Source organism: Pipistrellus kuhlii, unplaced genomic scaffold (assembly GCF_014108245.1).
Source record: "Pipistrellus kuhlii isolate mPipKuh1 unplaced genomic scaffold, mPipKuh1.p scaffold_m20_p_13, whole genome shotgun sequence".
NCBI classification, from domain to species: Eukaryota; Metazoa; Chordata; class Mammalia; order Chiroptera; family Vespertilionidae; genus Pipistrellus; species Pipistrellus kuhlii.
Window position 1 is genome coordinate 19377054 of NW_023425438.1, and position 15347 is coordinate 19392400.

General features: G+C 35.1%; 1 protein-coding gene across 3 annotated transcripts in view; it reads right to left on the reverse strand.

Annotated features, from left to right (window-relative positions):
• Positions 1–15347, reverse strand: part of SRBD1 (S1 RNA binding domain 1) — a 154113-nt gene that overhangs the window by 19985 nt on the left and 118781 nt on the right. For 2 of the 3 annotated variants that reach the window (XM_036435205.2, XM_036435206.2), the window contains exons 17-19: positions 11279–11385; positions 9866–10042; positions 5988–6170 (exon numbers count right to left, since the gene is read on the reverse strand). In XM_036435205.2, coding sequence (XP_036291098.1) covers positions 5988–6170; positions 9866–10042; positions 11279–11385 — 467 coding nt within the window. The remainder of the gene's footprint in view (positions 1–5987; positions 6171–9865; positions 10043–11278; positions 11386–15347) is intronic. The other variant, XM_036435207.2, reaches the window with a different exon arrangement.

Sequence of the window (15347 nt, forward strand, 5' to 3'; positions counted from 1 at the left end):
TTTAAGGACAGAAAGAGGACTCTGCTTTTGACAACAGGAGATGACTAGTTGAAAGAGTACTTTTAGAAGTATGGTTCAGAGAGAAGCCAATCTGTAAGGGGTTGGGAGGAAGTAAGCAGTAATAATTAGAGGCGGGTTATTCTTCTGAGAAAGTTTGGCAATGAAAAGAAGGAGCAATGAGATAGAAGTTCTGTGTAAGTAAGATAAAAGGCGGTGCTGCTTTTAGCTCTTATGGAGTGGAAAAGGGGAGACCACCACAAAAATATATCTGTGGGACAAAATGAAAGGAATAAGTGGTGGAGACATTAAAGATACAAGAGTCATAAAACTTTACAAAGCTAAAAGACCTATTCACTTAGCTATCACCACCTCCTCCCCCCTCCCCAAATATTTCGAGGTGAGGCAACAACACAGAGAGATCAAGACAATGTCAAGATTGAGGGGTGAAGGTGGGGGGAAAAAAGAATCACGAGATGGAAGGGTAGCTTAGAAGTATGGGACAGAATGAGTAAAGATATGGAGATAATCTAAGGAAGGGGATTGTAAGGTAGCTTTGAATTCTTTTAGTAAAGTACTTAGGTAAATGTGAGAAGATCCTGAAATAAGTAAAAGAGATTTAGAACAAAATAGCTTCTTCAAAAGAATATTGAAGGAAAATCTGAGAGTAGTAAAAGTAGGTCTCTTAATCCCATGTTCCCCTTATAATATTGATTCTTTGATTACGTTTTTAAGTTGACATTTCCTAAGAACTTTGCACTATTCAACTCTCTTTTTTTTCTCTCTCTCTGAAAAACATCTTCTGGCAGAGATGGGCACATCACTAGGATGAATATGCTATTCCTGCTCTCTACAAGTTCCTCTCCTAAAATGAATAGATACCAAATATGATCACCATCAAGCTGCTAATTTTGAAATGCACACACCTCATTCCAAAACACAAAATGAAAGGGAATTCTTTTTAGTGCAAAATTTAGGAAACATTACATCTGCAGCAAAACAGCATAAAATTCTGCATACTCTAAGTGAAGCATCCATTTCCTATAGATCCTTTAATAAAATAAATAGGCAAAGCTTCCTTTATTGGAAGAGGTAATGTTTTCTCCAGAGGAAAGGCAGAGTCTAATTTCAGCCATGTGATGAGAGAGAATAACACTCAAAGCCAACATATTCCAGATACTTGGTCCTTTCTTCCTCTCTTTTTTTCCCTCAAGAGGCACACACAAGACAAGTCACAATGCTCTCATTTTTTCTGTGCTGAACACATACTGTATTTAAGGGTGTGATACCCTTAATCTGAAGGACCAATATGATTACATCTAAATCTGGTTCCTCTGCCAGATTGCCCCTAACTGCTTCTGCCTGCCAGCCTGATCACCCCCTAACCACTCTGCTGCCAGCCTGATCAACACCTAATTGCTCCTCTGCCAGCCAGATTGCTCCCAACTGCCCTCCCCTGCCAGCCTAGTCACCCCCAACTGCCCTCCCCTGCCGGCCTAATCCCTCCCAATTGCCCTCCTCTGCTGCCTGGTCACCCCTAACTGCCCTTCCCTGCAGGCCTGGTTCCCTCCCCAACTGTCTTCCCTCCCCTGCAGGCCCAGTTGCCCCCAAACTGCCCTCCTTCCCCTGCAGGCCCAGCTGCCCTTAACTGCTCTCCCCTGCTGGCCTGATTGTAAACAACTTCCCTGCCAGCAATCTTGTGGTGGCCATCTTTGACCACATGGGGGTGGCCATCTTATGCGAGGGCCTGAGGGTCAATTTGCATATTACCTCTTTATTATACAGGATTGACTTTCTGTTATAACTAAAATTGAAACTTACTGCAATAGAACTGACTTTCACAACACTGAAGGCAAACCAATGACCTAATATCCCTAGTGGCCTTTTGTTCTCTAGGAAGATACTTATGTAACACTACAGGAAGTATGAATTACCTATGTTGAGAGATGTCTACACTAAGTATACCTGAAAGCCAGAAATAACTACCATAGTTCAAAAGTGGATAATGAGGATGGTAAGCTTAATTAGATAAATTGCCAGTTTTATCTCTGTGTAGAAGAAATTTCTCATGAAACAGGGTATAAGTACCCTGCTACTGAGAGACAAGGCTACTCCCAAAGGAAGCATAGAAAGGGATGAAGTCACTGGTAGGGCTTTTATGCTCCACGTGCAGAAACTGGCTGGCAGAAAAGTCCTGTCTGACTGGAGAAATTAAAGATTTCTCAGGCTTGAACATGGCTGGTGGCATTATAAATCAGTATGTTACTTGGCAAGGTATAGCAAGAGTCACATAAACTCTCAAACCCTTTGGCAGAGTTATTTCACTTCTAGGAATCCCCCATAAAGATCACTACTAGTACTACTATTACTAAATTACAGTTCAATCACACAATTTAGCCTTTAAAAAAAAAAAGATTCAGAAACAAAAAATTGTGCTTGTATCAGAAAGAAAATAGAAAAAAACTATCTTCTGAAACAACAAACTCTAAAAATATCAATTATTATAAGGTGAGACCACAATTTTTTTTTATAATAATAAAAAAAGATCTTGTGCTAAAAGATTGAGAAAATGACAAGGATGCCCACTCTCATCATTCCTATTCAACACAGAATTGAATGAAGGTGCTGACCATTGCAATAGGCAGGAAAAAGACATAAAAAACATGGCAATTAAAAATAAAAAGAAGTAAAGATTTTATCTACTTGCTGACAACGTAATTGCTTATATAGGAAAACTTAATGTACAAACATCTACTAAAACTAGTAAATGAATTAAGCAAGGATGCAGGATACAAAGTTACTATAAAGATTAATTTTGTTTTTACTATTAGCAGCAAAATTTTAAAAATTCCACTTACAATAGTGTTGAAAAACAAAAATACATTTAATAAATTATATGCAAGACCTGCAAATGGAAACTAAAAAACATTGTGGAGACAAATAAAAGAAGACCTAAATAAATAGAAAGACATAATAAACTCAGGGTAAAAAGACTTAATATTAGGATGACATCAACTATTCCTAAATTCACCTACAGACTCAATGAATCCTAATCATAATCCCACCAGATTTGTTTTGTTTTTTAATGAACACTGACAATCTCATTCTAAAATTTATAGTAACACACAAATAACCTAAAATATTCGGAGTAATATTTAACAAGAATAGTTAAATGATTTATACTATCTGACTTCAAAACTTACCTTAAAGCTACAGTAATCAAGATAGTGTGGTATTGAGAAACAGATCAATGAAACAAAACAGAGAGCCAGAAACAGGCCCACCCACTCTTAAGACAGTCATTTGATTTTCAACAAAGTCACCAAAGCAGCAGGTAAGGCAAGTTTTGTTGTTGCTGTTTTTCAACCATGGTGCTGGAATAACAATGTTTATAATGAAGAAATGAGTCTTGATCCCTACTTCAAGCATACACAAAATGTAATTTCAGATGATCTAAATGTAAAAGTTAAAAGCATCAAGCTTTTAGAGGAAAATACTAAATACTTCATGACCTGAGGTAGGCAAAGGTTTCTTACGCTGGACTTAGAAAGCAATAACTATTAAAAAATTGCTAAATAAGACATCATCAAAATAAAATAAAAAACCCATTTCTGCTCATAAAAAGATACCAACAAGAAAATAAAGAGGATAGCCCACCATACATTCGACTGATTCCAAAAATATTTTTAAAATTCCCACAATTCAATAATAAAAAGAAAAACAACTCACTTAGAAAATGGCTGAATGATATGAACAAACAGTTCACAAAAGAAGATATACAAGTGGCTAACAAGTACATGAGAAAGTGCTCAATGTCACCAGGGAATTGCAAATCAAACCCACAAGGAACTACTACTACACTCACACTAGGATGGCTAAAATTAAAAAGACCAACTTCAAGTGATGGCCAAATTGCCAAGTAACCAGAACTCTTTAATAATTACTGGTGGAAGTGTGAAATGGCATAACTACATTGCAGTGAAGTCTGGAAGTTTCAAAGAGAATGAAACATTCATCTACCTCATGACCCAGCAAATCCTGTCCTAAGTATCTTTCCAAGATAAATGGAAACAAATGTCAAGAACAACAGTGGAAGTGGGCAAATTTCCTTTAATAAGAGGAATAAACTGTGGCAGATTCACGGTATTGTTTATAAGAAGTTCTAGAAGAGGCAAACTAATCTCTGGCAGAGAAAAGTCAGAACATGTGGTTGGCTCTTGCAGGCTAGGGCAGAGATTGTCTGAGAATAGGTATAAGGGAACCTTTTAGGATAATGGCATTTTTTTTTTTTATATCTTGATAGTGGTTTGGGTTACACAGATACAACTATTTATTTGCTATAACTCAGGTAATGTCCACTTGCAATGAAACTGTGTGAATTTACCTAAAATAAAAACAAAACACCCACACACACACACACACACACACTGCTAAGAATGACAGAATTCTATTGATAGTTAATATGCATACTGAAGCATTAATTGAAAGTGTACAGATAACTGAAACTTTCTCTTAAAATAAATAAAAGAATAAGATGGAATGATGGACAAATAGATGGATAGAAAAACAGGCATGGTAAACTATAAAATCTAGGTATGGGTATATAGGAATTCTTTGTAAAACAATGCTTAACTTTTGTGTATGTTTAAAATTCATTATAAAATGATGGAAGAAGCCAAAGCCAGTTTGGCTTAGTGGTAGAGCGTCGGTCTGCGGACTGAAAGGTCCCAGGTTCGATTCTGGTCAAGGGCATGTACATTGGTTGCGGGCACATCCCCCGTAGGGGGTGTGCAAGAGGCAGCTGGTCGATGTTTCTCTCTCATTGACGTTTCTAGCTCTCTATCTCTCTCCCTTCCTCCTCTCCGTGAAATAGTAATAAAATATATTAAATAAATAAATAAATAAATAAATAAAAATAAAAAATAAAATGATGGAAGAAAAACAAGTACCACTGTTTTAATGTTTTCTAAAATATTATTTTTTACTTCTTTTGTTCTATTTTCTAAGTTTGCTATGATGTGTTATATAACATAATTTTAAACATTTTTTAAAGAAAGCAAACCAGCCAAAACCGGTTTGGCTCAATGGATAGAGCGTCAGCTTGGGGACTGAAAGGTCCCGGGTTCGATTCCAGTCAAGGGCATGTACCTTGGTTGTGGGCATATCCCCAGTAGGGGGTGTGCAAGAGGCAGCTGATCGATAACTCTCTCTCATCGATGTTTCTAACTCTCTATCTCTCCCCCTACCTCTCTGTACAAAATCAATAAAATATATTTTTTAAAGAAAGCAAAACAATTATATTTATCAAGTATCAGTTATGTCAAAATAAGTTTAAAAATATCACTTAGAGTCAACCAAAGTTAAAAAAAAATTCACTATTTTAAAGCCCACGGTCACTTAACTCACTAAAAACCTTAGACTACTGTTATGTAGCAAGTCACTATTTTTGAACTAAAATTTGTTGAACTAATCGAATGTGTTATTAAAAGTTTTTTTTCTTTTAATGCCTTACCTCACTCTCCACCCCCATATCATTCTGTGTTAATGTATGCTCTTTAAAAGTACATCATTTCTTATGGTCTGTAACAACCAAGCTGGGCAGTATTTCTTAAAAAAGTCTGAATGTTGGCTGTTTACTTTCAAAAGGGCTTTATCTTTAGATAAGCATGAGTTTTAAGCCAGGTGCTAGTCATTTGTGTCTTGTTAATTTCCAAAACAAACAGAGGAGAGTGCCATGCAATTTCCATTACACACACTTCCCCATTAGTACCAGGGTTTATTGGCTTGACACTGCTCCAGGAATAATGGTTTCATTCCTTGCTGAAATAAAATAATGTGCCACAGAACTCAGCAATGCGGAACTTCTGAAAAATGTTGTCATGTTAAACATGGTCATATATTTAAAGTCTCCATTATACCAAAACAAAGGCCATTTGCTGTAGAGAACTTATACCGAGCATGGAGAATTCCCACATGGGCCTCAGACTTACCTCATGGCTATGTTATATGACTCCGGATGAATACAAGTTTGGTCCAAAGGATCTGGCTTTGGTACAACATTCGCTGCGGTTTTGCTCTTCTTCTTGCCCGGCTTCTCACTTGTGACCTCAACACCTGCTGGAGATGTCACGGCAACTCTCTGACTGGAGCCTGCAGATTCAGTGTGCTGACTACTGTAAACATGTGAAACAAGGGGTGGGAGACACAGCGAGGGTGGGGTACAAAAGAAAAGAATTTTCATTAAAAAATGTGCTTATTTCTCTGCCATATACGAACAGCAACCAGATTCTGACCATTCACAGAAATTAGCACTTATTTGTTTAAACACTCTCAATAGTATTTTCTGTTACTTAAAGCCAAAAATATTCTTAACTGATTCAGCCTGTATAATTGGCATTCTAGAAGAGAAAAATGGAGAGAAATAAATAAGAAGGAGGGAAAAGAGAAGGAAAAGATTATTTCCAAGAGCAGAGGAAAAATACAAATTCTCAAGTTAAAAGAACCTACTAGGTACAAAATAGGATAAACTGAAAAAAGACTCATATTTGACACAGTGTAGAGAAGCTTTAGAATATAATTTTATAAGTCAAGAGAGAAAAACAAAACAGATTTCTTCTATAGGAAATGAATCTGACCGGTATAAAATTTCTCACTGACAAGCACCAACAAATATCATGGTGCAATATCTTAAGTTCTAAATGAAAATAATTTTGAATCTAGAATCATATACCTAGCCAAAGTATCGAATAGCATTTATTTAAAATAATTTTCACATGTAAGAAATAAAGTATAACCCACATAATATATCCTCTCTGAAAAGAATTCAGCAAAAACAATGAGTTAAAAAAAATGTTAACATGGGCTACAAGAAATAAGAACAAAAACCATAAAAACTTACTAAGTTAGATAATTTATGAATGAATGACATACAAAAGGACAGTCTGAAAATAAAATCCCAGGTCATCTCACCACAGGATGTAGAGGAAAAGTAGAAGGTTGGGAAGGACACTAAGATTCTGGTTTTCTTCAGGAGAAGGACAGAGACACACAGAGGTGAGTCCAAATTAACTTCAAATACAACCACCAGAGGAATAAAATATACATATACAACATGAAATCACTAAGGGGAGACAAAAAAATGAGGAGGAAAACAAGGAGAAAACTTGTTAACTGGGAAATCCGATGAATAGCATGAAAGGAAAAGAATAAGAAAGCATGATGAAGAGAAAATACAGAGGATGGAAAATGAAGTCCAAACAAAGCAATAAATACAATAAATTTGATTATATTAATGAATGATTGGCAAAACCATGAACTATATGTTTACAAGAGTTACAGAAATTAATTGCCACTGAAAATTTGAAAGAATAGCAAGAATGTTCTAAAAGGCAAATATAGCAACATGAACAGCAAACAAAATAGATTTCCAAGCAAAAAATATTCAATGAGATAGAAAAGTCCATTCTGAATAAAGTTATGACCTATCAGGAAGATTCAACAGCCCAATCGGCATAGCTCAGTGGTTGACCTATAAACCAGGAGGTCACAGTTTGATTCCCTGTCAGGGCACATGTCTGGGTTGCAGGCGCAATCCCCAGTGTGGGGCGCTCAGGAGGCAGCCAATCAATGATTCTCTTTCATCTCTGATGTTTCTATCTGTCCCTCTCCCTTCCTCTCTGAAATCAATAAAGACATATTAAAAAAAAAACAAAAAAAAAAAACAAAGACACAATAGTCATGAGTCTTCGAGTACTTTATAATTAGTTGAAAAAAATGGAAAGTTTAAAAACAAATGTTCACCAACCAGACACTGATTAAACTACAGCCCATCCATAAATTAAATACTATGCAGACATTATTAAAAATGATATAAATCTATAAGTAATATTTGGAAAGAGATCCAAGATATATTACTGAAATAAATAAAGCAAATTTTAAGTAGTTGTATAGAATTATCTCTTCTATATGCATTTTAAAATAGCACACAAATATAAGCTTATAAATAAAATTTTATTTTTAGACACCATTATAAGAAACTATTTTAAAATAAGAGATTGAGGTGCCCTTTATATTTTCCTCTATTTATGCTGTATGAATTTTCTAACCAAGAGTTCAAAAAACATAAACTAAAAACCATGTGATTATTTTATCCTCTCCTCACTCCCCCCATTTCTGGCTTCTAGGTTTTGTGGTCTACTTAGAAAGAACTCCCACCACTCCAATGTTCTGCATAATTTACACATGTTTTCTTCTGGTACATTTAGTTTCATTTTTTCCATTTAAGTCTATGATCCATCTGGAATTTATCTGGATATAGAGTATAAGGTGGAATGAGATTTTTCACCCACACATACCAAATTCCTGCCAGTTGTCATAAAACCATCTATTTGATAATTAATCATTGTACCCACTATTTGAAACATCACCTTTTTTTATGAACTAAATTCCATGTACATGTTATGAATTTCAGATTCTACCCTATTCTATGTATTTCTATCACAAAAACCAACTGTTTAGTTAGTATAAATTTGCATTGTATTGTACTATCCATTGGGACTGGTTTTCTCTTAGTCTTTTCCAAAATCAAGATTATTTGTCCATATTACTTTTGTTATAATTTTGCCAAAGGAAAAATATAAATAAATGAACCAGGTGGTCCCAAGGTAGAAAAAATACATAAAAGCTATTATTTCATAAATGATGCTAAGAAGTTTACCCAATTTCTTTACTTTTATGCTAACAAAATTAAAAAGCAAAAATTAGATTTTTATCAACAGAACTGATAATTAATGCTTTGGTCAGTTTTCAGGGATAGAGGGAATGGGGAAGCCCAACCATGCTCAGGACAAAAGCTGCCAATATGAACTGGCCATCGTGAAGTCCTCTTTGTCACTTCACCTTGTACCAGGCCTTCCCACTTAGGATGCTCCAATCACATTGGCCTGAGTTTCCTGAATACACCAAGCCTGGGCCTGTCTTGTGCACGTACTGTTTACTTTTCCTTGTATGACTGGCTCTTGGCTCCTTAATTTCTTGCTTTAAAAAAATTTTTTTTTGTTAATCCTCAAATGAGGATGTTTTTCCATTGCTTTTCAGAGAGAATGTTAGGAGGGGAGAGGGGAGAAGAGACAGAGAGAGAGATATAGCATTGATGTGAGAGAGACACATCAACTGGTAGCCTCCCACATGCGCCCCAACCGGAAGCAAAGAACCAACCTGCAACCGAGGTATGTGCACTTGACCAGGAATCAAACCAAGATCCTTTCATGTGCAGGCCAACGCTCTAACCACTGAACACACCAGCCAGGACATGGCTCCTTAATTTTATTCAAAATTTGACTAATATAACTTTTCAATGAAAACCCCATATAAAGCAGTTGTACTGCTTCCCAGGATTATGTTGTACCTAATTTTTATAATACTATAACTGATATTATTTATTTTTCTAGTTTATTGTCTGTCTCACATATTAAAATTTAACTCCATAAAAACAGGGAATTTGTTGATTTGTCCACTGCTGTATTCTCAGTGCGTAGCAAATATTAGACAGTCAACACATGTTGAGTGAAGAAATAAACAGACACCTAGGATTTATGCCAGTGAGTAGGATGGTAACATTAAGAAAGGAAGTTGATAATAAAATCAAAAGTGTACAAGTTAGCCAGGCCTGCGAACCAGGAGGTCACAGGTTCAATTTCTAGTCAGGGCACATGTCTGGGTTGTGGGCTTGATCCCCTGTGTGGGGCGTGCAGGAGGCAGCCAATCAATGATTCTTTCTCATCATTGATATTTCTCTCTCTCTCTCCCTTCTTCTCTGATATCAATTGAAAAAGAAAAAAAATTTTTAAGTGCACACATTAATAATCACCTGCACAATTTTCTAATATAATCCTGGTTAATTCTGATGAAGCCAGCACACTGCTGAAAAGATTTTGGTCCCAGGCCTTTCACTTTCTTCAGCTGTTCTCGGTTGATGAAGGGCCCATTTTTCTCTCGCCATTCAATAATATTTTTGGCTCGGTTGGCATTGAGTCCTGCAATATGCCTAAGAAAATAAACAAAATGAGAAATAATAGTTCCAAGAGTACTGAAGGAAAAGCTCTCATGTAAAAAGACAATGATATAAAACATTTGTATCACTAAAAAATTGCAATTAATTACATATTGTCATGTCTCTAAGTTTAATTAATAAATTAAACTGAAAGACAAAGGAAAAAAAAAGAGGTGTCCAAGAGGAGGGAAGAAGAACAGAATGCAAAACAATGACTAAACTAGTAAAAACATAAAGTTGCAATTTTGCCTCTTCCTGTTTAGCCTACAAGATGAGGTAACAGCATAAGTTATAATAGCTACACTTGCATTTACTACCCTATTTTTTCCTCAGCCTGTTCTCATTTATGTAGAAGACTTGAACTATAGAAAGGTGCTTATCCATGAATTATGATAAAAACATGAAAACTATATAATTAGGTAGTTTGCTTCATGTTAATTAAAGTATTTTCGGACATATAAGACCCCCTAATTTTACAGTTAAAACATAGTTTTAGGCCTATATTCGCTGTACAAGACTACCCCCCACTTCAAAGAAAAGACTTACTTTGCTGTCAAGATCTGCAGGTAATTTTTGTGCAATTTTGGTCTTTTGCCCCCGATTTTCAGTTGACTTTTTTTCGTTTCAAAAGTCATCTTATACGCCAGAAAATACGGTAAATTACTATTCAAGAGAATCTTAATTCTATTACAGATTCCATATGTGGAATTATAAATGCTTATAGCTATGGCAGAAAAGCAACACCTCAAAATGGAAGACAAAGTATATAAGATGTGATTATAGTGCCATAAAGATTTTGGTATGTTACTTGAGGAATCAAGGTAAAAATATGGTAATCATAGCTTGAACCCTCAGAATTTATCCTTTGGCTCCTGCCAACTTTGACAGATGTATGCAAGAGACTAAACTAGTGAAAAATATCTGCTCTCATGTGGTGAGAAACAGCTCCTTTCCATGTTAACCTTATTTAAATTCTATTAGCAAAACTATTGCGCTCAATGGTAACCATATGCTCTTCGCTTTAGATTTGCAGTATTAAAAATGATCATGGAAACTGTCACAATTCTTTTCTTAAATGATGTCTTCCTTTCTGACTGATTACCTAAAGCAATGTATGAACACACAGATTTTCTATACTTGACAACTTTACACATGTGTCCCCTTGGTCTAACTGGATAGCCACTTAAACTCAAGATTCTGTGATCTTCTTCCACAGATTTCTTGTCTCACCTTAACAAAACTTCTGAACAGATGTTAATATCGACTCCCACAAAGCTGACACATTCTTCTACAACACTGTCCAGTGTTGCCTTGAGTAAAGTCTGGGATACATCATGCTTAAAAGACAAAAATCAAATATCAGTTGAAAATGAAATACATGAAATTCTTGGACTGTTCCATTACTTTGCCTGAATAGCTGGCTAAGATACAGCATAGTAAATGTCATTTCTTTTAAGTACACTGTTAGCAGAGGTAATTAAGTTGAACCTAAGGAATCTGTGTTTTCTTACTCTCTAAATTTCTCATATACTTTCCTCAAATATAAAAGCACCAGCATTTATCCCTTTTCCAAAATTCTTTTTAGAGTAGTGGCTCTCAAACTTTAGCATATCATCAAAATCACCTGCAGGGGGCTTGCTACAACACAGGTTGCTGAGCCCCACATCCAGAGTTTTTGATTTAGTAGGTCTAGGGTGTGGACTGAGAATTTAAAATTTAACAAGCTGGTTCCAGGAGCTTGTTTTGCAACACACTCTATCATTCACTCTCTGCTTTGCAATGTTATCTTCACTTGCATGTGTATTCCCTTAGTAGTTCTTATAATTATAATAGGAAGCTGTACTCTAATACTCACTTAGTTTGACAGTAATTCAAACTCTGTTTCATCAAATGGAAGATAATCCAATCTAATAAAGAGAGAATATGCTAATTGACCCTCACACCATCACAAAGCTGATAGAACCTACCGCCAATAAGGAGGGAATGTGCTAATTGACTGCCTCACCCTCAAAGATGGTGGCACCCATCAATCATGAGATGTCCAAGTTTTCTACACAAACTTGGACATCTCATGATTCAGAAGAGTTGAATGTTGAATGTGAAGAAATTTTAGAATTACCTTAACCAGCTTAGATTATTTATATATTTTATCTATGCATGATATATGGTTATAAAACTTTCTAAATAAGTCTAAAAGAGCTCTTCTAATATTTAAAAAACAAAAGCTGGAATTAATAGGAGAGCATTGTATCTTTGTTAAATAGTAGTGTATTTTCTTAGTGGTACATATTTTCCTTTATGTTATCAAGAGCCTTGATAATGTATCATTACTTAGAAGAAAAATATTCTACAGTATCTAGATTTTCTTTCAAGCTTCAGGTGTTCATTCTGTAAACTTTGGTAATAGTCCCATCCTTTTAAAAATTTTTATAATAATTTTTTTGAGAGAGAAAAACATCGATTTGAGAGTGGAACATCGATAGTGCTTCCTGCACGCCCCATAACAGGGACTGAGACCCCAACTAGGATGTGTGCCCTGACCAAGAATCAAACTGGCAACTGTTCAGTACATGGAATGACACCCAACCAACTGAACCCATGGGCCAGGGCGATAGTAGTCCCATCTTAATCTTAACAGAAAGTATCAACAGGAAATATCTGGACAGCAACAAAATTCCTATTCTTACCTTAAAGATTCTTAAATGCTTTATTGTTAGATGGCTTATTGAATAAAACAGTGAATTTCAAAAGTCACATCTCCAGGATTAACAATCAAGTTCAAACAGAAAATACAGCACAATTTGCTGTAAAGTCCACAGCAACTGCCTGACACCACTAAACGTTAAGATGCATCCTGATTTCCAAGATGTGAGTGTGCAAGGAAACGTGCATCTCGGAAGTGATGAAGTGCAGTATTGGAAAGGATGTATTTGTTGACTAATTGAAGCTGGATTACTACAATGAATAGTTCATAACATACTAGCTGTTATTCATAATTCTAAAATTGAAGATCCACCTATTGTGGTTCCCAGATAAGAAACTGGGAGTTAGCATCCTTGTCTTTTTCCAGATATCTCTAGGAAACAAGGACAGGCTTGACAACCTCAAACTCTTAGGAAGACAATATAGTAAACAAGGTGCCCAGGAATTGTAATTACATCATCACTTAGTAACCACAGAAGTTTTTGTTCTGAAGACTGACGGGTACAGAAATAACATAATTGGTAACTATCCAGGTCACAGCTAAAATACTTTATTTTAAACATCTAATAAGCAAATATAATTATGAAAAGGGTAGTAAAGAGAAACCTGAGACCTCACTAAGAATCTGATCATTCTTGAGCTATAGCTTATAAGAAGCTGCATGATCTTTTATTTATCTAAATAGATGAGAAACAGCAAAATGAAAAGTGGATTTAAAAACAAAAGGGACAATGTAAAGGCAAGGACAACAACAGCAACAAGAAAAGCTATCTAAGGACAGAGACACAAAACTAAACAAACAGGAAAAACGAAGAGTAATGGTTGGGAGCCAATAGGATAAAGACAAACAATTCCACATGCTTCAAAGCACAGGAGATGCTTGAGATTTCTAAATGAGGAGCAGCCCCTGTAGCAGATAATCTTGGGTGCCTATCTTACTTCTAGTTCTCACCCCTTTCTCTTTCCATACAGAAGCCTGATTGAGTTTCCGGCATCCACCCTACCTCTGTGAGGCCACGTGCTTTGGGAAAGCTGGCCCCATCTCCAGCAGATGATAATGACTGGTTAAAAACTAGTGGTTTTCAAATTGAGGGTTGTGACCAATTAGTGGGTCATAAAGTTAATTTGGTGGCTTGCCACCAGCATAAAAAAAAAAAAAATCAGAAAGGAATAGAATAGACCACATAGAGCATGTTGTATATATCCTTAACATGGAAGGAACAGCACAATAAATAATGCAGTCTATTGAGGTTATCATCTGAAAGGAACACATACATGAATATGAATTTTGTTCACTGATATCTCATTTGATTTTCTGATAAATGATGGTTACTTTGATCACTGATTGATGGAGAGGTAAAAGGGTACATTTCAGTTATGAAGCAAGTTATCAAAAATAAGTATGAGTTTACCATCTTTTGGCAAAATGCTGATTCTTTCAATCAAGTTTAGTTATCTACAAACTTTCAATATATTTTTCAGAAAGAATGTATTAAGCATAACATTTTTCAAATTATTAGAAATTGTAATATTATAATGGAGTTAATACAAGTTGTCCTTAAAGTAAATCAATTTAAACTTTGAAGGGGGGAAAAAATGAAGTAAGCTCAACTACCAGATTTGGAAGTGTCAATAATGACATACAAAATTGAGGTGAAAATGTTGACTCCAATCAGCCATCTTTCAATTGACTTGAGCCAGATTTAATATATATCTATATCTGTATATCTGTATCTATCTCTACCTATAGATATATATATACATATATACATATACAGATATAGATATAGATATATATCTGTAAGTCTTTAAAATAAACATGACATTGAAGTTGATTTTATAAATATACAAAGGAATAAAAATGACAGATCCCAGACACATTACTGATCATAATGTCCTCCTAGATGTCAATCTAAAACCTTCAAAATCCAAAACCAAATAAAAACACTTGGAACATCCATACCAGAATGACTAAAATGAAAAAGATGAAGAATACCAAGTATTGGTAAGAATGAGAAGAAACTGGAACGCTCAAAATATCAACATGATAAATGAATTTTGGTCAGATTTGCAAGGCAGTTAGATGGAGGATTTATCTTATACCGTAAAATAGGTTTATTTGCATTATGCTTATTAATTTGTGTAGTTATTCAGTGTCTAGTAAGTTAATGTTCAAAGAAAAAACATTAATTTTTATTAAAATGTTCTATTATTTTATGTTAAAAATACAACTTAACATAAAATAGAATCAGATATATTTAAAATGTATTATTATTCAATATAAATTAAATTAGATAAACTGTAGAGAAATAAAAAAATGAATAAAATCCCAGAAATACAGAAATTGTCAAAACCAACTCAAGAATAAGAAAATCTGAACAGACGTATAACAAGAGGTTCATCAGTAATCAAAAATCTCCCAACAAAGAAAAGTACAGGATGAGAGACCTTCATTGATAAATTCTACCAAACATTTAAAGAAGAATTAACACTAGTTCCTCTCAAATACTTCCAGGAAATAAAAGGGCAGACAACACTTACTAACAACTCATTCTATGAGGCCGGCATAACCCTGATATCAAAGCCAAACAAAGAT